This window comes from Polyodon spathula, chromosome 5, assembly GCF_017654505.1.
Source record: "Polyodon spathula isolate WHYD16114869_AA chromosome 5, ASM1765450v1, whole genome shotgun sequence".
Lineage (NCBI taxonomy): Eukaryota > Metazoa > Chordata > Actinopteri > Acipenseriformes > Polyodontidae > Polyodon > Polyodon spathula.
In genome coordinates, this window is record NC_054538.1 from 65690510 (window position 1) to 65716085 (window position 25576).

Below are 25576 nucleotides of genomic sequence, written 5' to 3' on the forward strand. Positions count from 1 at the left end.
GTCTGTTTTGGTTGGCTACCAGTGCCGTGTCCTGTGTTTTTCTTTGTCTTACAACCGTTTATTTTCTGACAGTTCATTTAATAAATGCTGAACGAGACCATTCGCTCAGCTCCACCAAACTCCATCTCTCTTTGTTTATTTCCTGGTTCCGGTTTCTGGTTTGACGTCCCCCACTCCGGCCGTCTTTGTGACACGTGGCGTCAGAACCGGGACTACCAGCACCTCCTAGATGCAGACCAGAGCAGGAACCACAGTTTCTTGTTTAAACAAAAAAAAAAAAAAAGGAAGGAAGGCTGGAGAAATGGCTGCACGGACCTGGAGGTGCTCCTCAGTGGTCTGGAGGACCAAGGCTGGTGCCTTGCCTGTGGGGTGTATGGGCACGAGGTGGCTATCTGCCCCTTCCAAGAGGAGGAGGAGGAGGAGGAGGAACCGGGCCAGGAGAGGAAGATGAGGAGAAGGAAGGGCAGAAAAAATCTGCAGCAACAACAGCAGGAGGAGGTCAGGGATGGCAGTTGGGAGGTTTTTTTAAAGAACCTTGCGGCGGATCTGTGGGGCGTATGGGCACACGTTGGCCAGATTGCCACCGGGAGGAGAGGAGCAGGTGCTTCCTCTGCCTCCTTCACCGTCCCCTGCAAGTGAGGGAGAGCCGCACCAGTCCCCTGTAATTAGAGTAGACTACACGCCACTCCCATCTCCACCGCCAGGAGACTACACGCCGCTCCCACCTCCGCCGCCATGAGACTACATGCCTCCTCCACCTCCATTGGCAGGAGCAGAGCAGCAGGAGCGGCCTCTGTCTCCGCCACCTCCACCGGCAGGAGCAGAGCAGCAGGAGCTGCCTCTGCCTCCGCCACCTCCATCAGCAGAGGGTGAATGTCGGCTGGGTCCCCATCCACCAGCAGAGGGCGAATGCCTGCTGGGTCCCTTTCCTCCAGCAGAGAGCAAATGCCTGCTGGTATCACTTCCCCACCATCAAGAGGAGAGGAGCTGGAGTTACCTCTGCCTCCGTCACCATCTGGGGAAGAGGAGCAGGAGCTGCCAGTGGTACAGCGGGAGGAGAGATTCGCCCCACTGTCAGCACGTCTGCTGACAGCATGGCCAGTAGCAGCCTGGCTACTGGCAACATTTATCCACTACAGATCCCAGATGCAATTCCTGCCCCTCCCTGGATAGACACGGTATTCCAACAGGAATGGTAAAAAAAAAAAAAAAAACCTGTGCCTTGTAACTTCTTTTAAATAAGATACAGTAGCCATTGGCATTAACAGTTGCCTCTTCCTTTCTTGTATTTCACTAGGCCACTTGACCGAAGTAAAACGTGCTTGCTGTGCAGCACAAGGAGCCCCACAGCTTCCTTCCGTCCATTATATGGATGTTCTCCTTCCTCTGAGACCCCCTTCTGTTGATTATTTCTTAATCGGTCAGTCTTGAAATGGAAAGGTGTGCTAAAAAAAAGCATGTGTACAGGAAGTTTTTTTTCATGTTTGCACTATAAAAAAAAGGTTTGCATCAATAAGTATCTTTAACTTGGTTTCCTAGCCATTGTTTTTTCAGGCATGAATAGAGCAAGCCAAAATATATAGCCAGAGCAGCTTGTTGCCTCATATAAAATATCCACTGATCTTCAAAGATACGGGTAATGATTTTCCTGACTCTGGGTAAATGTGAAATATTTTGAAGCCACAGACTCACAAAAGAGAAAGGGGTATAATTTGTTTACTTTAAAAATTAACATGCACTCAAGCATTCTGACACCTACTGTTCCTCACTGATAATAATGAAAAAAAATATTGTTGTAGTCTTGCTGCCTGATTTGAAAATGTGTAAGTATACTCATCAAAGGGAGAAAGAACAAAAATGTGAAGTCAACGGTAATGGTGAATCGATACAAAGGAAACCTCAACATCTATATCCTTAGTATTTAGTGACTAGAGCTTGGGATTAGTTTACCAATTTTAGAGCGTCAACACCATACATCCAGCTTATCAGAAATCAATGGAACGATTGGTTCACTCTAATACTGTTACAATCACTGGTGTTCTAGGCAAAAAAGGACCATCACCCTCCTCTGGAGCTCTGTATACTCTGTCCTGTAGTGGACACCAGAGGGCAGCATGTACTGGGAGACCTTCAAACTCAGTGTAAATCATTGAATCTTTCTCTGATAAAGCTTAAGAAGGATGTAGTGCCCCTAAATTAGGAGATACAGCCATACACATAATGAGGTTTGTGAATGATGTAGAAGTTAATAAACCCTATTCTTTTCCCCTAAAGATTGCTGAATTTCAAAATTGTTGTAAATAGCAGAAGTTTAGAGATATCTGTAACTATTGATGTTTCTAATATCCTGCTATCAAAGCCTCAGTTTCTATTTCTTTTGTAAAACTAAGTTCCAGGTGTTTTGGAAGAGGAAGCAGACTGACAGGAACCATGCATCTTTAACAAAGCTTTCACGTGGTAAACTGTTCTTTTTCTCATTGATGTTACCAATAAATGAGTATATATCTGGTAAGGATTAGACTATGGGGTTACATTATTCACTGTCCTCAAGGGAGGGAGGGTGGGGGTGATGGACCCCCTCCACTGAGGAAGCAGACATTGGGAAAGACACGAAAACCTGCTTTATTGTTACGCGTCTGTGGGTGCAACTATTCAACACAAGCCCTGCTTGCCACAATGCAGTGGTAGATGTTGGCAACAAGAGGCAAAGGAGAAGTTTACAAAAGATAGCATGTGTATGAGTGAAAAAAAAAGAACTAAAGAATCAAACAAAACATGTCGTGTGAGGAGGTGTGTTCTTTCAGTCAAACTATCCTTACTGTTTTTGAAGAAATCTTTACGCTACAAGAGGAGAAATGGTATGGGACTTGAGAATGCAGATAAAGCACAAAGCAACAGCAGGAAGACCTGGAGAATGAATGGCTTTGTCTTGACTAATCTACCCTTTCAGCAGGATAATGCAACACTGCTCCTTTAATGTCTAAAACTCGGCTATAGGAGCAAGCATGGGAACTGAAGATCAAGCAGGGTGCCGGAAGTTACAGGCCCATGTCATCTCTGACACTTGCAAGCAAAGCGTTAAAAAGACATGGTGGTGAACGAAATGACCCTATTAAAGTGCCTACCTCAGTGAGCAGGAGTTTCTGTAAGAGATAACACACCAAGGCACACAAATGCCAGGATTAGCTCACACTGCTTATTTATGAATTATATACATTTAGAGCAATTAAACATAAAATCTAGGGATCCACCTTCATGACATTTCCATGACCTACAGCAAATGTTGTCGGGTTGCTTTTTGTATTACCCAATACAATTCTTCTATTTAAACATACACACCACTACACCATTAAAGCAAAAACACTGCATTCTGTGAATGCAACAGGTGACATAAGCAGCACAAGCACCGCAAGCAGCAGCTGTATTGCAGACACAAGTCTGTCAAATTCTGTCACTGCATACCATTCAAAACTTAACACAGAATAGACAGAACATGTGACATCCTTCTGCCAGCTTTACAGCACAAGGGACTCAAAGAAAAGAAGTGGCTAAGCTGGAATGTGTGAACCCAAAATGTTTTGACTCCTCTAGGACATATAAGTCTCCAAATAAGGTAAAATTGGTATGTATATACTTCATATCTTGGAATGCTCAATAAAGATAACCAACATGGTTTCTACAATGACTTTTATTTACAGCCTGTGTATAATGTTTAGACATTTACATAAACAACAAACTACATTTAAACTTCCAATGCTGTCACAATTAGGCTGCATCAGATTTGCTTAACAGGCAAAATTCAGCCCCCCCCCCCCCAATATATTCCCCCCCCCCCCCCCCCCCCCCCCCCCAAAAAAAGAATTTCATAGAAATTATAGTAGTAATTCCACTTTATATAGTCACTTCAGAACAAAAGCAACCCAGCTAAACAGCATGTGCACATTAACATAGACTTCAGTTCAAGAAAAAAAACACAATGTTTTTAAAACTTGTTATAGTTTTATAGTTTTAAACTTTTTAAACATTTAAACTTTATTTGTTTAACAGTACTGCTTGGTATTCTTATTAATACACCCCTTTCCCAGTCAGCATGGACCGCCACTGTCACCAGATACCAAGCCATAATGCCCACTAATTAACCTGTTATTGTAGCTTCCATGATGTTTGCTTCTGATGGCTATTTGCTATTATGTTATTTATAATGGGGGAGGGACTAGAATTTTCTTCAGCAGGTTTCTAAGAGGAAAACAATTTGCTTGATAAATCTGTGCAACTGATGAATCACAAAGGAGAAAAAGTAAACCGAACATTTTAAACTGTTAACCTACTTTTAATACAAAACTATTTCCTTCCCTTCATCTGTCTCCAGATAACCTGAACAGCACAGCTAAGGCGGCTTATTCATTAACATCTCAGTATGCCTATGGGACCCTATTGATAAATTTGCATGTCTTCTGGTTTATGGAATGTAAATCCATAAATGACTACAGTACAGGGCTTTGATTATACATAATCTTTTATAAGCCCAATCCTACCCCCAGAAGACCTCAAGTTCCTGGGAGTTCTGAATGTAGGGTGCAGATTTCATTACAATCTTGCATCCAACCAAGTAGGTTGTCTTATTGTGTGCAGATAGACAGATCCCAAAGACCTGATACCTGACATCAAATATCTTTTGGTCACTTTCAGGTGTATTAACAGAAATATTTAAAATTCAGAGAAAACATGACAAATCGAGCAATCGAAACTAATAACCCTTATAATAGGACAGTATGAGCAGGCATCAACCGTTTTGTATTAGAATATCAATACAAAAATGGAGAAAAAAAAAACTTCCTATAAGCAACTTCTTTCACAAGATGCTGCTGATGGATAAAAGACAGAGCTTTAGCACATCTATAAAACCAATTAGTTCTTCATTCCTTATTGTAAAAGAGAACTATGCAACAGTTAATTTCTTGCATGACAATTGTCTAGTCAACATTTACAATTTCTTCCATGAATAACAAATATTTTTAAAAGACCCAATTTAACATTTACACAGGTACACAACTCCTAATAAATGTTTTCTCCTAGCCACCTGTGAGTAATGTACTTTAGAGAGTTTTTATTATTATTATTATAATTAACTTGGGAATCTCTGAGGCTGCTTCAATCACTTTCACCTAACAAACTGCTTAAAGAATCCAGATTTACTGGAATATACAAAAAAGTGGAGCTTTGATCTACTGCATCCAGTATCAATATCTGGAATACGCCTGTCCGAAGGCAGAACAGCAGGTCGGACGTTATGTACAAGACCATGTTTTTTTTTTTTTTTTTTTTTAAAGAATGAACAAGTTATCCCAATAAAGTTTATGTTGTTCACTGGAAAGTTTTTCATGATTGCAATAAATAGTCAGCATCTGTGCGCTGCAACAGTCTGTCCACACAGGTGCCACTTAACTCAATGATTTTCTATATTATTTTTTTTTTAACTGAGGTTTCTTTTACTGTTGTCGGGGACTTGCTGGTTTTAAACAGTCCCTAGGCGCAGAATAACCTTCAGTCACTGACATAGTGACCTGTGGCTTCTGATAGTTCATACCCGTGGTTGCAGTGGCCAAAGCAATGCTCTGTTTAGGTCTATCATATCCTGCCTCTTCACTCAGCATGCTTTTGGCTATAAGTTGTGGTGTTTGGTAATCTCCAGTGAGGCTTTCCTGTTTGTTGTAGCTCTTGCAATCATTTGCATTGAAAGAAGGCTTCGTTGATAAACCAACTGCTGGCACATTGTAACCCGCGTCTGGTGTGTAGGTGTCATTCCTGAAGTTGTGCCGCTCTATTATAGGGGTGGCATATTCTGGTTCCTTATTGGTCAAAGGCAGTGCATACTGATTGGCAGAATAAAGATAGTCATAGTTGGTCGCTGGGTCTTTTCTGCTGATTTCCTCTTTAGCGTCAGTGTCCATTGGCCTGAACGTGGATCCTTTTCTCGTCACTGCCCCTGTTCCAATCATTAGGGGCTGCTGGTAATCTTAAAATTAAAATACAAAAATGTAAAATGTGACAGGTAAGGATGGTACTTGACTACTGGGCTGCTGGGGGGTTGCAAGTGGTGGGGGTTTGTGCAAGCTCTCCCTTGTGATCCACAGCAATGGGATCCATTATGGTTATTTACTGTTCCTCAATTCCACCACCCTGTAATAACAAGTACTGGTAATGAAAAAACACAACCATGCATCATAGCAGAATGAATCCAGTAATCTAATGAGGGCCTCTTACACATATTTTTCCCCAAATAAGTCATACTTCCTTACCCCAGAAGGATGCAGTGTGGGGACGTGACTATTGAAGCAATATGTGAACAATCCAGCATGCACAATAGGCACTTTGCATGTACATGCAAGAAAAAATAAACTCTTTAGAAGAAGTCAGGTCTGAATATCCAAACTTTACCTGCCATGTTACTTTTGACCAGATCCAGTTTCTTCAGCGTTTCTTTTTCAGGACTGTAGCTGATGGTAAACTCTGTGGACTGGTGCCTGGCAAAAGGTTTCCAACAGCCTGAAACAATTTAAATGAAACTAATGGGAAACATGTCTAAGAGTTGACTTTTAAAAAAAAAAAACACAACTAATCGAATAAGAAAAATTATACAGAATGTAATATTATTTTGGCTCTATTGCTTTAGTTTCTTCATCTCTAGCTCTATGCTTTCTCATGCAACTTTTCTGTTTGCCTGGTTGCTGCAAGCTCAACCCAATCAACCCTCTGCTTGTCGATGCCTGTGTGGTTCTGCAGCATGCACAGATATGAATACTTTGGCTATCTTGTGTTGTGCTTATGCTTCACTTTCCCTCCTGCCATGGAAAAAAATAACGATCAAGCCACTGAAGTTACGTATTGCTTTTAAAGCACACTTCAATTGGATACAAATGTTAAAACTCAGATTTCAACTCTGTAATACAGTGGTACTTTTTATTCTCTGTGGTGCATTTAGAATATGTTTTTATCCTGAAAAGAAAGCATGAACAACTGACCAAAAAAGCCAGTAAGATTTCACTGCCATGAAATTAAGTGAACCATATCTTTTGATATCTTCTGATGTATTTAGAAATCCCTCCAACATGTTTAAAGTTTCCATAAATGAGTAATGGCTGAGACAGATATACTTATTTATTATTAATGACCAACATTGAATTGGTTCAATGTATTTTTTTTTTTTAGTTCAAAAGAATAGCCTGATCAGATTTTACTTTGGTTTATCCTCGTTCCATGTGTCAGGGAGTGGTAATGGTTACTCCTGGCCATACAGAACAGCGGGAAATGTTTCATAAGACATCCAGCTAACTGAATCCAAGTGTCAAATAAGCATGATCTAAATTACTTGGCATGCTACATTCTGCATGCTAAAGACAGATAGTTAATTCTGAATCAACTATAAAAAAGCAACTGATTTATTGTGACAAATCAGTACAGTGTTGTCATTCCTGAACAGGGTTCAGATCTTCACTCAATGAAAATGCAGACAGGAATCCTGCCAGCCTTTTATTGTTGAGCGCCTTCATCTGAGATTTTCAAAAAGCCACTACAGGTTTATCAAAGTCCTTACTAACCTGCTTTAGGAGATTCAGATAACCCATATGTATTTTCCTTTGTCTTCTTCCTACAAAAAAAAAAGACAAATGTGCCTGTGAGCCTGGGTGACAGTTGTCATCTATCTCCAGTCCCCCATTTTAGTTACCAGCCCCACTGGGTTTCTCATTGGAGGTCAGCCCCCATTGTCTTTGGTTTAAAAACAACATTTTGCTTTCTGCTGTACTGTTTATTCAGTAATCATTTCTCTTTCCTTGGGAGGACAAAAATAGCTGCCGCATTTCCTGATGGTAACCTGTAACTCTGCTGCTCTAGCTGTAGTCCTCCTGAACAATAGAGGTGAATATTAGGGGAGAAAAATAACATCTAAGACAATGGTGACAGGTTCACGTGATCTGCAGAAAACAATGACATGTGAGGCAGGCTGTGCCTTTTGAGTTTTCAAACTATTTGTTGGATGTGATATTTTAGATGCTTGCTTAACTAGGCTCACACAGGTGATGGGGTTGTTCCATTCATCTATCTTAGCTGTTAACTGGCAACACACTCAAACATGAAAGCTGGACTTTGACTGCCGAAGATAAAATGCTTATCTTTAACTGTAAGGTCAACAATATATTTTTTTTCTCCCTGACATATTATATTATCACTTTGCAACAATAAGTCAGTCAAAGGCCATTGTTTTCTCTCCAAACCTACATTATAAAAGGTTTTAGGAGGTACACAATACTTTGTTATACATACACCTTTTGGCACCAATACCGATCCTTTACACAACATCCAAATTCAAATGATGTCTTAAGTTTGCAACTTCATGATCTTTACACCTTCATATTAGTCAATATTGTACCTTAATAACTACTGTTAGACCAAAAAAAAAAAAAAAAAACATTATCAACTAGAATGCCCACTCCCCCTAAATTACCTTAATATATGAATGCATTATTTGAATACAGGTTTGCTACTACAGCTACCGTATGCTAAAAAGTTCCACTTACTTCCATAAAGTCATGTAAACACAAACTCCTGCAAACAGAAGGACCAATGAGAGGACGGCTGGGACCACAAATATGGCTAGTTTCACTTGATGAGCACAAGAAAAAAAAAAATTTGCTTTATTAAAATAGAATTAAACATTCAGTAAACAAAGCAAATCCTGAATTACAAAATATAGCATTACAAGCAGTTCACTACATCCTTACCTAGGTCAGTATGGGATGTAAGGGGCTTCGTTATGTCTTCCTCTTCAGCATGTGATCTTGTACCTGGGGTTGTGTTTTCAGGTACAGGCAGAGTCAAAGCATTTGCTGATAAAATAAGAAGAAACAGATCCCATTTGGAATTGATGGAGTGTTATTGTAAAGCATTATTATTATTTTATTTTTTATATGCTTCACCATACCACTTTGGCCTTTACAATGCTTACATATGCTTTGCCATGCTTTCAATACGCTTTCTTACAATGTGATATGCTTTAACTAAGGCAAAGTTTCAAAAGGATATACACAATAAAACTGACACTTAAACTTCCTGTTTTAATATAAAGGCATATTTCTGTGGTCATACAAGTACGAACAATATCAAAGCAGTGAAAACATGTTTTGAGAATATGTGTAATTAGGGAGGGATGCAGACTGTCCTACCGAAAAGTTCTATTGCCTGTGAACAAACAGATTGTTTAATAACACCAATACAAGGTACAACGTGCTGCCATTTCAGGAAGCCTTTTTTGAAATCCTGTTCTTTAACAGAATTAAACATAAAATATAATTACAGTAAAACCGGTCAAAATCAGCCCCTGTACACACCAGCATTCTGTATAGTTCAGAATGATTTTTTAAATGAATGGTGCTACACCCTCTACATTCCGGAAGGTGTCTATTTTGGAATCTAGTAAGTCTTGTCTTGTTTAAAACCTATGTGCAGTCTGGCACTGGGTCATGTGATTTTGCTTTTAAGTTTAAAAATAGAATGAAACTTAAGACTATAACAAAAGGAAGACGTTGCATATATGTTCACATGTCCCACACCGACATCATTAACAGAAAATAAAATGTCTAAACTTTCAAACAAGCTCTTCTCTCAATACGTTTACCAAAACCAATACAAAAAGAGCTTAGCGAAAAATTCTAAAATCACAAGGCAAACCATTTCAGACATTCTGAAAAGAAAATATGCTTACTTAAAAGCAACAGAAAACCTAAATTCCAGCAGTATCTTTTTTTTTTTTTTTTAAATCAGATGCAGCAGGAATGCTCTTCGCTATCCACACAAAAGGCACTTTGCTTACCTTTTTCTTGCGAACATCCCATTAGCTCCACCTTCATGGCTATCCTCCGATGCGTGGTTTGTGGAATGATGCGTATGTAGCGAGCAACGATAGATGGGAGAAAGTTGTTCCGTGTTCGGTGCCAATAATCAAGGTTTCCTTCAAATATCTGTTTAAAAATACACACACACACACAGTCCTCACACTTAAAACACAATTGGTTCCTGAAAGTCGTGTCGTAAGTCGCGCACATTTTCCCATAGAAACAATGTTATAAATTGGGGCTACGTTCCTGACTCTTCGGCCAGATAATATAGTTTTACAAAAATGACCCGTTATATTGTAGTCATGCAAATATTTATTTAACATTTTACACTCATCCCGGTGTTTATGTGCATATTACTCAGATACCTACCTATCTGGCTTGTTTAAAAGTACAGACTAGGGGCTTTCCAATGACGTATTCAGTGTGTGTATGTGGCACTCCTAGCAGGAAATACGATCGCCTGAAGTTAAGCCCATCATCATGTGACAGAGTTCACGGCTTAGGTTTCGTTTTAAGTCAATTGCTCTTATTAGACATTGTTAACAGGGGGGTTGGGGGGGACCCTACACTAAGTTAGGGTGACCACGGCAGGTACTGCGTTTCGCACACCGAGCATGCGCACATCATGCACGGCTCAGGTCTCGTCGTGTCGTAAATGTCATATCAATGTCGTAAAGTCGACGCAGGGTAATAATGCAAAAGAGTCTGAAGTGCCGTGCGTCATAAGTCGAGAATCGGCTGTATATATGGAAACCAACAAAAAAAAAAAAAAAAAAAAAAAAACACACACACACACAACAACCACACACATTTCTTACCTTTGCTTCTGAACCTCCAGCTCGTCTGTACATCCTCCATTTATGGCCATCTTTGCTGTGCTGGATTCTGTAACTTGGTAGTGTAGATCCTGAAGTGATGATTCCTGAGAAGACATGTCTGTTTTATTAGAAGGGAAATCTTAAGGGAAAAACACAAAATGAGAAGTAAAACTGCAAATACCATATAAAGATATCACAATATTATATTTCATACTGATAGAAACTTTATATTTATACCTATTCAAATATAAATAAGTGTTGACTTCAGACCAATTAGTTAAATTGTAGACTAGCAGCTGTGTCTGTGCTACAGCCTGTGAGTTAGATATTTCAGCAGGAAACACACTGAGACCACCTGTGGTCCTATTGACAGCTGACCAATATTAGATAAGTATGTATGTATGTTAAGCTAATTCAGAAAGACAGGTAAAATGCAAATTCAAGTTCATTCTTAAAAACTGCTATGAAACCATGAACAAAGGCTGCAATTACGACACCTGTTCTGAAAGGTACATTTTTGCACAGTTGCCAAGGTCAGGACAAAGAAAAACTTCAGGATTTTATTTTCAGAGTTTAAATTACCAACAGAATTACCCATCAATAGATGGTTAAGAGTGACCTTCAGAACTAAATGGTCAACCCTGTTGCACAACTGACCTGTTTTGTGCCAGCAGTGCTTCCTTCTTGTTTTCAGTGAAGCAAATGCACTCTGTCCAAACAGTTCCTGCATTATTCTACTGCACAGGGCTTAATGTACAACAGATGAGGACAACATTTACTTTTAAGAGGAGGACTTTACACGCTGGGCTTGTGATAATGTCAGCGTCATTATGCAGCTATAATTAAAACACAATGTATGCATCGATTTGGACAATGTGAGCCATTCTTTTATACCGTATAATAACCCCAAAATTCAAAGAAGATGGAAAAATAGTCAGACTGTAGTTTGTAATTACTGGATTGGTGACTCACTTAAGGTTTGTACTAGATTCATACTATAAGCTTTGGGAAAGCTTTACAGTTTGTGATTTCTTTACATTTACAAACTGAAACTCTAAAAGAAACGGGTCTGTACCTGTAACTGGGTCGCCCTACTTCTCCCAAAGTCACTTATTTAGAAAATCTAAACAAACAAAAGCTTCTCTCCTCCTTCAACAAAAAGGACTTAATATTGAGCATCCATGTAGCAACCGAGAGTATACTGGTAGTACATATTCAGCAAGGTTGATTTAAAAGAAGCTTCAGACATGACAGCTTTGATTTTAGCAAATAAAATAATACAACCCAAGAGTGGATGGGTAATTATCTAGCGTACCAAATTTCTACACTAACCTGTGATATTCTTTTTCTCCCCAAGGTCTATAAGCATCCACTGGCAGGTGTTGTTACGATGAGCTGCCCACGCAGATCCCTGAACATCAAGACGTCCATTTTCTGCAGAACACTCTGTGATCTGTCCATTTTCATTGGTTGGCTGCCAGGCAGATGTGGCTGTGATGGCTCCCGAATCCAAGCTCAGTGGCTTGCTGCAATCTAAGTACAAACGTTACACATATACAATTGCATTCATATTTATACAGCATCTAGTATTTATTGAGCATTTGTTTTGCTGACTTAACATTTATCAGCCGCCATTCTTCAGGAAACATTTCCTTTTTGTTTCAGTATATACAATAAATAAAAAAAAGCTAAACTTTGTGCAGGTGTGTGACAAAATTGCACATTCAGCAAAAAAAGGGTGTGCACTGATCCACTCAGAATGAAAGGATCTAATTACAGGTAGTGTGATCAATTAAGTTGGTACAGGCCACTGCATTGCACAGCAAGCTCAAGAAACTCTTGAGCAGCCAATCGAGATTGAATCTGCGGGATCTACTGTGCAAAGAGGCAGAATTTATTTTTCATTGGTTTCATTCCCATGGTGCACCCCTTTCGTTTACTTTCAGTGTACTACACTTGATTGAATTCCATTAGGACTCTGCTGTTCCCGTGTCTCCTCTATAATCTAAGGGCTTGTATTTCATCAAAAGCATTGATGATTACTACAAATCCCTAAAGATAATTCAAATAAAAAATGTATTAAGTTTTCTGTTCTCCACGACAAACTATATCATTTTGAGATTAACTGTGTGTAAGTACTGGTAACACAAGTAAAAATGTTTTTACTGTTCTTAGGCAATCTTATCTATTGTTTGTTCTGTACAGTGAATTTCACACTGAAAGGTGATGCTGTAAGCTGCAGTACACTGACAAAGTACAATCCTGACCAGGTTCGCCCGACCTTTGGCCTTTAGAAGAAGCAGTGTCTGTAATGCCATTTAGTATGAATTGTAGCAGCAGGTTTGTTAGCTGGGCTGACACGAAACTCATCTGCCTTCAAACAGGAATGGCTTTAGTTGATCCAAGACCCACTCATGAATCCATACCTCAGTGTATAAAAAAGGATCCAATACTAGAGGTTCTTGAGTGTAGAATGACATGTTCTATCCGTGGTAAATAGATCAGCAGCAGTGGGGGAACCACTTGAACAATCATTCCTTCAAGCAGAGAGTTCACTTTTCCTCTGATTGAACTGCAACCCTATCTTAAATCTTCTGGTTTCAGATCAGCACTACCTCAGTGGAATTAAGGCTGTGTGCAGAGCTAGTGTGATAAACTGGAGCGCCTCAAATGAGATTTCTTGGAAAACAAAATGTATTTTGAGACTATGATTTTGATCCCATTTTTCTTTGGATTTAACAGATCTCATTATGGTCCAATGAGTTTAGACCTGTCAAATATCAGGTTTTTAGGGGAATTAATTAATTGGAGTAGCTATATCCTTATCAGAACCCAGCAGCCCGATCTCTGTAACTGATATCTGCAGGTTTGTAATGATACAGGAAACCACAAACAAAATCTGTGATAAAAGTCTTAAAATCAATATATAATAATAAAACAATAAATAAATAAAATAAAAAATAAAAACACCCACACAAACTGAGGTCATTATATTATGCATCACTTGGTACCAGTACTAAAATTAAAATAATTTGCATTGAAATGCAACAGTGATATACAAAATAACTATAGTATTAAAAACAACATAGTCTGTATCCTTACCATTGGTGCTAAACACAATCCGCTTGTCAGACAAAGACCCCCTGGAAAACAAAATAAATAACTTGTTATTTAGGGTATTTATTGATTGTAACTGAAGTGATTAGGTGTGATCTCTGACAGACCCAGTCTAGTGCACCAGATCCTCCCCCATTGTTTCCTTCAGCAAAATGCTGCCTCACCTTTGTTTGCACTGTCCTCCCACCCTATTCACAGGGCACATATACAGTTGTGTTTCTGTTTACTTATCTTAAAGATATGTTGAGAACCCGATATTGAAGGAATCTGCCACACCATTTATTATATGCGTTGCACAACCAAAATCATACGCTGCACAACTATTATTTAAAGCCAGGTGATTGTATCATCATAAGCCATAAATGACAGTCATCCTTTATGTAATTGCAGATCCAGAGGCACTGCAGAGAATGAATGGGGTGCTCCTTCCCTTGTTAGTAGTGTGTCTCCCTTTGTAATAAGAACACTTTCAATGGGGGGAGTGCTACAGTATACTGAAGTGCATGCTGAATTTGGATCTGATTTCATTGCACTTACTTGACCCTAACCAAACACTTTGAAAATAAGCTTGTAACCCTCCCTAAAACAACAAGAAAAGAGTGAGCTGCTAACTGATTTAATGTGAATAAGACCCACTGAAAGGAAAAAAAAATAGCAGTGTTTTGCCACAAAGTGAACAGCTGAACTGGGGTTTAAACCAGGTTGATCTCCTTGGTCAGTTTAAAACTGAAGTGCACACTTTGCAACCTTGGGAAGCTTTTATTTTCAGACATGCAAGACTTGTCTGAACACACAGTTGTACTTTGTACCAGTAGTTTTGTCTTTACAAGGCACACCAGCTGTTAACGCAGTTGGAGTTCAGTGTCTGCTTGCAGAAGTACATGCTACATGATCAGAAACCATGATTTGTTGCAGAATATTACACACACTGCCCTTAGTGGGGGTTTTAGTACATTTCTGATACTGTCAAAACATCCCACTCTAAGCTTGAAATGCCTAAAACAGATCTTTGAGAAGCAGCAGTGTAAGCATCAAATTCAAATGTTTAGTTCTGAAGTCAACTTGACTTGGCGGGTGTCTCAGCTGGCATGGCCTTATATTCTACTGCTGGGGGCTTCAACATTTCAACCTCCATCTCTGTTTTAAAGATGACTTTACTTTGTGTAAATGCTTGTATTCCTTCCATTCAAGTTTTCTCCTCCTGCTTCTCACTTTAGAGTGAAAATCCATTCCGCATTAGCAACATTATCTCCACCCCCTTACTTTGGTTGCTTTTTAAAAGACAATTTTCAAATAATGATGTAGGTTATATAGCCCGATGATTGGTTACTAAGCAGGTAGAAATAACCAAAAAAAATAAAAAATAAAAAATAAAAAAATCTTCATATCTGCAAGTAAAACATGCAGGCACAGAACCAGGAAATGAATAAAACACAGCAATATCTCTATTGTATCTGGAAAGTTACCCAGGTGAATCCAAACACCTCTCCTACCTGGGCCATTCAATCTGTGTTGACAGGGTCCTATTGCAGACCTTGGCATTTTATTTGACAATAATGTATAGATTAAATTAAAAATACATTTACTTCCAAGATACTACTAATTAGCACTTAATCACAAACACACAAAGTTCAGTTTTCTGAGGGTTTCAAATGTTAATTACAAATTCTGGCAATGTGAATGCAGTAATTGGGTGATTGGTTTTCATTTGCACTGGTTTTTAACAAGCTTGTTTAAACAAGTCAACAAAACTTCAATGAGCTCCACCTAAAACAATCAAATTTGGTTGGAAAGTAAAAAATGGAAGAGAAGACACAGTTTTTGCCCCATTCCTGTGGAAGATCCTCTCTTAAACAGGCTATTTGTAATAAATAAATAAATAAATAAATAGATAAATAGATAAAATAATTTACATAAACAAACAGCATTTTAAATCCCAAAATGCTACCTTAATAGAATGGGGGGGGGGGTTATAGTATCTGGAGATAATTATGCATTATGTATAACTAGTGCCACTCATGGAAATCATCATTACATTAGACTTAATCAGGTTGAATGAATCACGACCAAATTAAGCTTCTCATGCATATGGAGCTACGGGACACAGTTGGAAAGGGGCTTGAACATGTTTAATGTATAAGATAAAAATACTACTCTGCTTTATAGTCATAGTGAATGACATTCAATATACCTTCTTACTTTACACCTCTAGCCCCCCCCTCAGCAGTTCCCATTATTTTGGCAGAAAGGTTCATACATTAGCTCAGGTTTAAGACATTCAAATAAATTGCAAATCATAGCTAACACAAGATAATAAATGTGCTGTGACTGAGCGAGGCAGGCCAAGGGCAAGTCTGGGAGACTGGTAAGTGACTCATCTATATAAAAACCAGCACAGTATGACAGAGAATATGATATGCTCAACAAGGTGCAACCTCCCCTGCAGCTTCCCAGTCTAGGTCGTTGAGACACAGGGCTGCATATGTCTATTGAACAGGGCTATGTGTTAAAACTATACATTGCCCTTCCAAATGTATTTAACCAGGGTATATAATAATGGAGATGTGTTTCACTACTTTAAAGAGGGAACCTATTTCTACCCAGTTTTAAAGCTACAGTAGGTAGGGGCTGGAAAAAAAAGGTAAATAGTAACATATAACCAAGGGGGAGGAGTCAAGGGGGGGTTGGTCTAGAATTCAGTCTCCCAACAGGTAAAGGATGCCGAGCTAACTTCCTGGTAAACGAGGGCAGCACGAGTATGGCAGCCTCCTCATTCGAGTCAAGTGGTTGGTTCTTAAAACAAACAAAAGTAGGAAACAGAGAGCTGGGGTAGGGACGAAGGTGCTCCAAGTTAACCTGAGCTACTTTTCAGATTAAGAAGGAACAATACAGAGAGAAGAAAACGCAAAACCATGGACAGTTGTTAAGGAGGAGATTCACGGCCTGTTGTTGCCCTGCTTCCCAGTCACGCTGCTTTATTGTTTTTTTTTAAAAAAACTAAAAACAAACTGTTCTTTTGTTTACTTTTATTGTTGGACTGTGTTTGTTTTTGTAATTACACCACCCCTTGCCATATCCTGGCACATCAAGTTATACAATCAAATACATTTTTTCTGCACAACAGCAGTAATGGAACTTGACTGAAAGAATTATAGAAAACAGCTGTGTACCAGTTGTAAAGACACTATGTCAAAGTATGTGTTCCGTTTAATTGATTTGGCCACAGGTTAAAATGTTGTAGCAATGAATGACACATTTTACTAGACAACACCAGTAATGGTACTTTACAGAATAAATCTATAATTCAGCAGCACCGTACCAAATATTAGGACAATATGGCAGACATATATACCATACTGTACTGAAAATTTGACTACTTCAATAGTTTCTGAGATGGAGGCTTTGGCAGTGGCAGTTTAAAAATCAAAGTATGAACCACAAGGAGTTCACTAAGTCAAACTACCCCAATATGGCAGCTAATCACAGGTGAAATTAAAGGTTCCTACAACACTGAAAATATGAAGCCGGCGTCTCAAATGGTTTATGAGTTACAAGCAATTGAAATAGTAGCGTTGGTGGAGGATGGACACCGTGAAGCTCCCCTCACGGTGATGCTTGATAATCAAAAACCTGATTGATACTCACTCTTTTGACTGAATGCCGTTCGCCTTGATGCCTTCATACCGACTGAGGCCTTTATGCTGAATGACTGATATCTGGCCTCCTAATTCATCAATTATAACCCCAGCATGAACGGCAGCTTTACAAAGAACAGACGTCTGAAGGACAAAACACAAACATCGGTTACACTTCTGCATTATACATAAGATCTAGGCATCTCATCTTACTTGATTATTAATGGCTGGGAAAGAATACTGAATATATGGAAATTATAAGGTAAGGTTAAAGCAAAACCTATTAAGGATGAGTAGTAAAATGTTAATTTTCTAAATCTAACTAAGATCCAGCTCCCTTCTATTCCTTGAAAGGGACACAAAGAGCTCACTGGGGTGCAGTGCAGCGGGTCGTGAGTTCAAGCCCCAAACACAGACTCTCATGGGGAGCCTGCTCTCAATCTACACAGCTGAGAATGAACACCTGGTGTAAAACTGGGAAGGGTTAAGGTGGTCAGTCATGGTCCCAAAACCAACCACCACACCAACAATGACTGCCTTATTAGCCTGTCCTGGCTCAGGAAAAAAACCCCAGAGAAAAGCCACGAGACACAGAAAACATTTGGTGATCCAATCCTTATTTCTAACTGAACTGGAATGATGGGTGAAAATGAATGTCTATAAAGACCTTACTTGAACTACATTTAAATAACTCTTCTAACATTGCAGATTTCTACACCATTTTAGGTCAAATAACTCCACTCAAAAGAGCAGACTGCTAGAGCAGTTAATCAATATTGTAAGACTGTTTGTATAATATAAAGCACAAACTATTTAATGAGTTATCACAGTATAAAGTAGTGCACGTCTCTGATTTTAACTTGAGACTGAAGATTTATGGGTAGCCAAGATATGATGTACAAAAGCATATGTAGTTGGATCATGTGGACATGAGCAAGTAAAAGTGCACCATACCAACGAACAAAGCAGTCTTTTTAAAACAGCTGGTCGGAATTCAGATTTGAATAATTTATTCATTCTATCATTTATCGCCATACATATAAAACATAAAGTAGGTTCCCTGCATCTGACCACAAAGGCAGTAGACCTTTCGAACTGTAACCTAAAAAGTAATCAACAACCTGTGATAGATGATGTGACGTTCAAGGTTTGTGCAGTCAAAACAGTAAATCAAGTTTTTCATAAATCTGGTCCAGGGATTCAGTTAGTGTTCCAAGTGAAAAACATAACCCATTAACTGTGAATTATATAAATGGCATTAAATTCCTGTTTAGGTTGCAGTTATTTATCGACCTGCTAGACCCAACTCTTTCTTTGCAAGAGTTTGGTGAGTTTTTATCAACAGTAGTTGGCAAGCGTGAGAAGGTTGTTTTTGCTAGGTGATTTTAAGATACATGACGATATACACAGAGATCCCATTGGAAGAGATTGTATGATATTACTGGTATAATAAATGTTTTTTTTTTTTTTTTTTTCTAGCTCAAAAAAACCAAAAAAATAGAATAAATGAAAGCACTTCTATTACAAAGCAAGTGGACACAGGTTTTAGCTAAAGCCTTCAGTGTTTTACGCTATATGATTGAATGTTTGAGGTTATGGTTGAATTACTTATATTAGTACTTACATGTCTGTATCCCTCTGACTTATCCCCAGTAACGTCTCCTGCTATTGACTTGCAACCAGCAGGGCAGTACTTGCTAAAAAAAAAAAAAAAAAACACACACAAAAATAACATCTGATTAAAAGTTCGTCCATTTTGATCCCGCAGTCATTTATAATGACTTTCTGTTTGAAATCATGAATTTTCATTTAAATGGAAATTCATGATTTCAAACAGAAAGTCATTCTAATTTTTTTTTAATATCAAAATAAATAATTATTCAATATACAGTGTATAATTCACAACTATATAAATTAGTAAATTTAAGCTATATATTACAACTATTCACTTATTTAAAAATAAATATATTTTTCTTATATCGGCTTTTTTTTTTTTTTAATATAAATCGGCAGTCTGCAAATCATGCCAAGACATTTCATACTTCTGGTACAGCGGTCAGGTTTAATAAAAACACACAGCAAGACAACATGTCAGAATTGTTTTCATATTGGTTCCAGAGTGTTAACTCTTACCTGTACCGTGACTCTGGGAAATGACTTGCTTTATCCAAGCATGTAAGCAAATCTGACAGGAAATAAAAAAAGAAACATACACTCAATTAATGGCAAATGTGAAAAACTATGAATAAGCGGTTTCTAACAATTGTTGGGATGAATCACATGCTTGATGCTTGTTCATTAACGGTGCTTCAGAAATCGAAATGTAACTGTATTGTAATTATATACAACAACAACAAAATAAAGTTTAGAAAACACAAAAGCTTGATACAAATTCCAGTTAACTGTAGAAACCTCTTCTTAAAACATATATTTCTTACTTTTATTGTTGCTTTACAGGTATATCCACATGGGGAAAGACCTCCTAATGTGTCAATTAATGGTATATAGATGCTCTTGGAAAACTTAACTAACACCAATATATCTTATGGTAGATGCTCACTATATCCTAGAAAAATTGTCATATTGTCCTGTGTAACGTTCTCTTTAATTAGAATGTGCAATGCACACCTGCTTTGTTTTATAACTGCCAATGTTGTTGTGTTGTCGGGCAGAATAAAAGAGAGTTCAGATATGGTGGCTGAGCACAAGGACTGCAACCCAACACTGTACTAGAGACCTATCCTGTTCAAGTCCTGTTGCAAGAAGGAAAAAAGTGACCAGATTAGGCAGGTTTCTGGGTGTGCCTCTTAGATGAAAGAAAAGGTTATTTTTCCTCAGATAAGAGTGTGAAATTTGAGATGGGAGCACATGCTACAGATTTTGTGGCTATAGGGATGTTTTCACCTTCCTGTCCTGCCCTCAGAAATGTATTTCTTGTGTTTTGGGTACTTCGACTTTCAGTACTGTCAGGGTTAATCTAATCGTTCGTTTGTTACACTGAAAAGTCATCAATAGCAAAGATTAATATTAAACATGCTTTAAAGCAATACTATCCCCAGTCAGCACATTTGGAACGGTGCACACTGGTACAAACATGTTACACACCTTTGTGGTTGCTGCTTGCATATGACAGTAGAAATCCACGTCCCGATAGGTGATGTCCACTTTCAAACTGAACTGTGATCTCATTGCTATCCACGTGGATCTCTTTTGTGTAAGATTTCTGGTTTCCACAATAGGTCGCAAAAGCTAAAACACACACACACACAAACAAAACAGAATTAAAAATACAGCAGACCCTCAAAGGAACTGAACAGTCACCCCAGCACAACACTTGAAACTCAAAGAGGGGCTCCTGGCTTCTGTAAAATATACCAAGCTCGAATGCTGGGGATTTTACAGCTATCCTGGCTTATTTAAATTATTCATGATATTAAATGCATATACATGTTATCAATACACAACAAAAAATAATAAAATTTCAGACTTAGACATTATAAACTGATGAACACCCTTTCTCAAAAGAAAGTTGTACTTTCAACTTCGACACCTGTTTCTATACAATCTCACTGAGCTTTTTTTTTTTTAACGTGCTGTTTGATGCAGCTGAACATGAGGGTCTGCTGCTTAATACGTTACAACAAAGGCAAAAGTATCACATCTTTCTTGTGACTCATCTTTGTATCCTACTTTTACAATAAACAGAAGCTTTAATATTAGCTATCTGGTATAGATTGACATAGTACACAGTCACAATAAGAAATGTACATAAACCTGAAGAACAAAAATGGTGGTGTATTACAAAAAATCAGTTACTGTTCTGACAGAATTTTTTTTTTTCATTCAGCTGTCAGTATTTGAACACTTCAACCTGTTGCAATTCTCCTGTACAGCTGGACTTTGTTCCTTGTCTTCTGACAAAGTCATTTTAAGGATTGCTCAACAGCAGGCTTGCTGAGGGAGTTCTTGTGTCAACAACCTAAGCTGTTTAACCTGACATACCTGAAACATGATAGGAAAAAAACTACTTTACCAATTTCCGAAGAGAACCCAGTGATTAAGCAATACAAATATGACAGTAATTAAGAGAGACATATTTCACAGAAGCTACATCCGCGGTAATTCCTGGAGGAAAAACGTGCAATTAACTGCTGGCTAACAAAGACCTCGTTCACACTTGTGATTTGATCCGGACCAGGGCCGTACTTTACATATGTATGAAAGCAAAGCAGATTTAGGGCTGGCTTTCTGTATCACATGAACAATATGGTTACGTAGCTCAGTAGACACTCCCATGCACGAAAGGTAAACAGAAAGCTGAATGCTCGGTTAGCCAAGACAGCAGTGGATCAATATTGAATGGTAATTACCTCCATATCACACAACTTTAATTAAATAAATATTAAATAAAAAATAAAATAAAAAAAAACTAGCAGGTTAACGTTCAGGTTGTTTCTTTCACATAATATACGAGCTGCAGTGCATTCTTAATTATGCTTAATTTGTCACAATTACATTTTCTTCCTGTTATTAGTGATATTTGTATTTAACATTATTTAATGTCCTGTCTTTCCTTAGGAGTAGTACAATTAGGTGGTCAGTCATGAGTTTGTCTTATGAATGTCTGTCATTGTGTACAACCTGATAGTCATTTGCAATCCCAGTGAAGTGTCCATTACGAAAATAAATATTTATACCTGTCAACGCTAGCAAGTTGCTGTTTCCTGCGTTCTGAATACCTCTGTGTTCTTGAGAGAATAATGTGATTGTGGGTGGGGGTAAGCTTGGACCGTCACCCCATTACACACCATATCAGAAAGTCAAAATAGTCAACATGTTTTTTTTTTTAATATATACCATAAAATTGCTACTGTGATGCATTGAAAAAAAAAATATTAATAAGAAACATCTGCTACAAATCAAGGATTACTGTATATCCCAATAGCTCTTCCATTCTGAGTACAGGCTATCATTCCATAAAAAAAACAAACAAACAAACAAGCAGATCGCCTCATTTTTGGCTTGCTTTTCACTCACATATGTGAATGCACAAAGGCGACTTAAAAAACGCAAATGTGAACGGGGTTGCAGACCTAAATATGGGGCGGCCCTGTAGTGTGAATGGGGTCAAAGACTATAAAATAGTGTGCTTATTAAAAAAAGGATGCAAGATAAAAAAAATCCTTTGAAAGACAAACACTCTAGGCTTATCCCCAGATTTTAGGACTAAACATACATTGGTGTCCACATGTCCCCTGCTGTTTATAGACAACTAACCTGAGAATTGAAGTTAATGCAACCATTTACTTCAAAGACAGATCAAATGAAAAACATGAACAACCCCTAGGCAGTGGAAATAACTAAAGTCTACAAGAGCTCTTTAATAGCTCAATACACCAAACTCTCCTGAACTACAAGGGGCCAGTCTACCAAGGACTTTTCTGAAAAAGAACCGAGTGCCTAATTGGGTGTCAACCCTAGGTATCTGGCCTTGTATGTTAAAACAGAAAAAAAAAAAATCAACACACACATTCTCAAATGAGTGAGGATGTGACTTTCATTACTGAACACAGAGTACCTATTTTTAATATACATTGTTTTTTACTCTTTAAACACAGTTTGTCTGTGGCTTTTTGTTTGGCAGTGCCAACATGGTGGAGATTTCATTTTTTTCTCTACACTGACAGTAGAGAAAGGTTTTATACCATATGTAAAGAGGTGACATAATTACAAAGGCAGCAGGGTCAATTGCAAACATGTACTGTACATACGTTTTTTCTTACTGGAACATTCCATCTTAAATGTAACATTATCAGTACTAAACTACTAGCAAGACTTCAGTGTATTGACCGCTCAACACAATTTTTTTTTTGGCGTTTCAGCCATATTATTTGATGTAAAACTGATTCAATATTCTTTAATGGCAATGTGCTGTATATACTGTATACACTTATTAAGCTATTTGTTCCAAACTTTTACTATAGATAATTTATTTTAAACATTTTTGCCAATTTGAACCATTTACCAGGAAACAGCTTTTGAAACTGAGAAAAAACTACTTCTATTGTAACATTCAGAAGGTTGCCTAGATTTGTTATAATTCTACCTTTCTGAGGCAAAAGCAATGACAGGGTAAATAAGAGTTTAAACTCAAGAGAGATAATAAGGTGGTTATTGCACCTGTTTGGAACTGGTAGAGACTGCAAGCATTACTTTTTCGCTACCATGATCTATAGTACACACAAGCAATCTTATTTTCCTAGCTTAAGCCAGATGCATCTTTTTTCAAAAGCTGCCATGAAATCACTGGTATGTTTTATGAAACTGGCTATCGAAAGGCTTTTGCACTTTACAGTATACCGAAGGGGGTTTCAGCGAACCTGCCTCTATCCTGCTAATCCACCTGACTAATAACACGTTTTATACAGAAGTAGTTGGTAGAAATGGTAGCTTTTTCGTGCTTGATTTTTATATATAAATACGTATATATATAACAGATAGATATAAAATAGATATATAAATATAATTATTTCAGCTAAAGTGTACTGCCATTGCTCTTTATATTAGAGCCAAGAAAGTACAACCTAAAATATGGGTGGAGGGTGTTATTAAGTCTCTTCCTGTGGTCTCTACTTATCGAGTCAAGCCTGAATCTAAAACCATTACCCCTACAAACAAGCCTTACTCTCAAGAATCCTACCAAACCAGTTGGTTGACATGCCAGGATACAAGTGGCCAGGTGAAGAGCACAGTTTTATTAAACTACTTCCTGTCGCAAACAAACACCCTTTTAAAATTTCACCTAGGCCAACTGTTGCAAAATCTAGAAAAAAAGAACAAGAAATCCTCTTTTTAACTCCTGGCTTAGTCACTGACTCAATCCTGGTTATAAAACACCAATAGGCAATCATAAATACAGTGATACTATTTTATTAGACACTGGATTTTTTTTTTGCATTTACAAAGTTCTTTATAGTTCTGTTCTTTCTGGACCGAGTTCTAATCAGAACAGACATACTCTTGGACACCATGTGCATGAGTTCTGATGCCTTTCATTAACTTTCTATGATGAATGCCCGATGTTCATCGCAGAACAGCCTTTTAGTAAGTAGCATTGAGAAGTCCACATTGTCATTCTCATACTTTATTTGGAATAGCTGTTGGGCTAGCAAGCAACTTTCAAGACAAGCATCAGTGTTCTTATAAATCTGTGTTGAAGTGAAACCCTTCTGTTAAAACAAAACATAAAAGTGAGAGTGAGAGTCCTGCTTAGAAGAAAAGTGCAGTGAAAAGGTAATAAAGTCATTTGAACAGTTTAAAACTTGCATAAAACTTCTCAGACAATGTAGTACTTGCTTCCAAATAAGGCCCAAAGAGGAAAAATAAGCTTACAGAATGAATGCCAGTCCAGTTCTAAACAATACAACCTACCCCTGCACTGATTTCTTTAGGATGGACAAGATTTTTCAAACTGCTGTTAAATTTCAATCAGCTCAAACAGAGATCAAGGTGTTTATTAGCCCAAGATATGCCAGCATGTTACTACAGATTTTACTTGTCTAGACAAAGACAGGCATATATATCAAAAAATGGCAAAAATCACAGTTACCTTGGAAACTGTAACGTAATCAGACCTGGGGTCAGTTACAATTGTGATTGTGTAATTTGTAATGAATTGCAATTACAATATCATTGTGATTGTACTTGAACCTTGGCACACCTGTGTGATTGTATTTGTAATTACTATATAATTGTTCAATTACTCACCTTTCCAAGCTTAATCATTCCCAGTTCCATGTTGTGTTTTACACTTAGCGAACATTTTTCTTTTAGTGACCCCATTTGTTTAAAATAGTATGTTTCTGTATTTGTACTTGTGATTATTTCTTGGTAGAATAAACAGATTAACCATGTTAATGTGTGTAGCTATTTGTGTTACTTTTTAGTGTAATGTAATTATAATTGCAATTACTGCAGCATAATTGTAACTGCAATTGTAACTGAACAAAACAGCATTGTAACTGAATATTGAAATTCTGCTGTAATTGTAATTATAATATAATTGACCCCAGGTCTGAATGCAACATGCATCTGCTAATCTTGCAAAACAGAC

General features: G+C 37.9%; 1 protein-coding gene across 2 annotated transcripts in view; it reads right to left on the reverse strand.

Annotated features, from left to right (window-relative positions):
* Positions 1-3846: 3846 nt before the first annotated feature.
* LOC121316177 (discoidin, CUB and LCCL domain-containing protein 1-like) overlaps positions 3847-25576 on the reverse strand; it is a 31038-nt gene continuing 9308 nt past the window's right edge. Inside the window, exons 3-16 of one of the 2 annotated variants that reach the window (XM_041251044.1) lie at positions 20569-20712; positions 19597-19648; positions 19088-19160; positions 17474-17607; positions 13814-13854; positions 12044-12244; positions 11369-11458; positions 10712-10815; positions 9869-10016; positions 8781-8885; positions 8577-8661; positions 7599-7648; positions 6439-6546; positions 3847-6016 (exon numbers count right to left, since the gene is read on the reverse strand). In XM_041251044.1, coding sequence (XP_041106978.1) covers positions 5490-6016; positions 6439-6546; positions 7599-7648; positions 8577-8661; positions 8781-8885; positions 9869-10016; positions 10712-10815; positions 11369-11458; positions 12044-12244; positions 13814-13854; positions 17474-17607; positions 19088-19160; positions 19597-19648; positions 20569-20712 — 1862 coding nt within the window. In that variant the 3' untranslated portion in view covers positions 3847-5489. The remainder of the gene's footprint in view (positions 6017-6438; positions 6547-7598; positions 7649-8576; positions 8662-8780; positions 8886-9868; positions 10017-10711; positions 10816-11368; positions 11459-12043; positions 12245-13813; positions 13855-17473; positions 17608-19087; positions 19161-19596; positions 19649-20568; positions 20713-25576) is intronic. The other variant, XM_041251045.1, reaches the window with a different exon arrangement.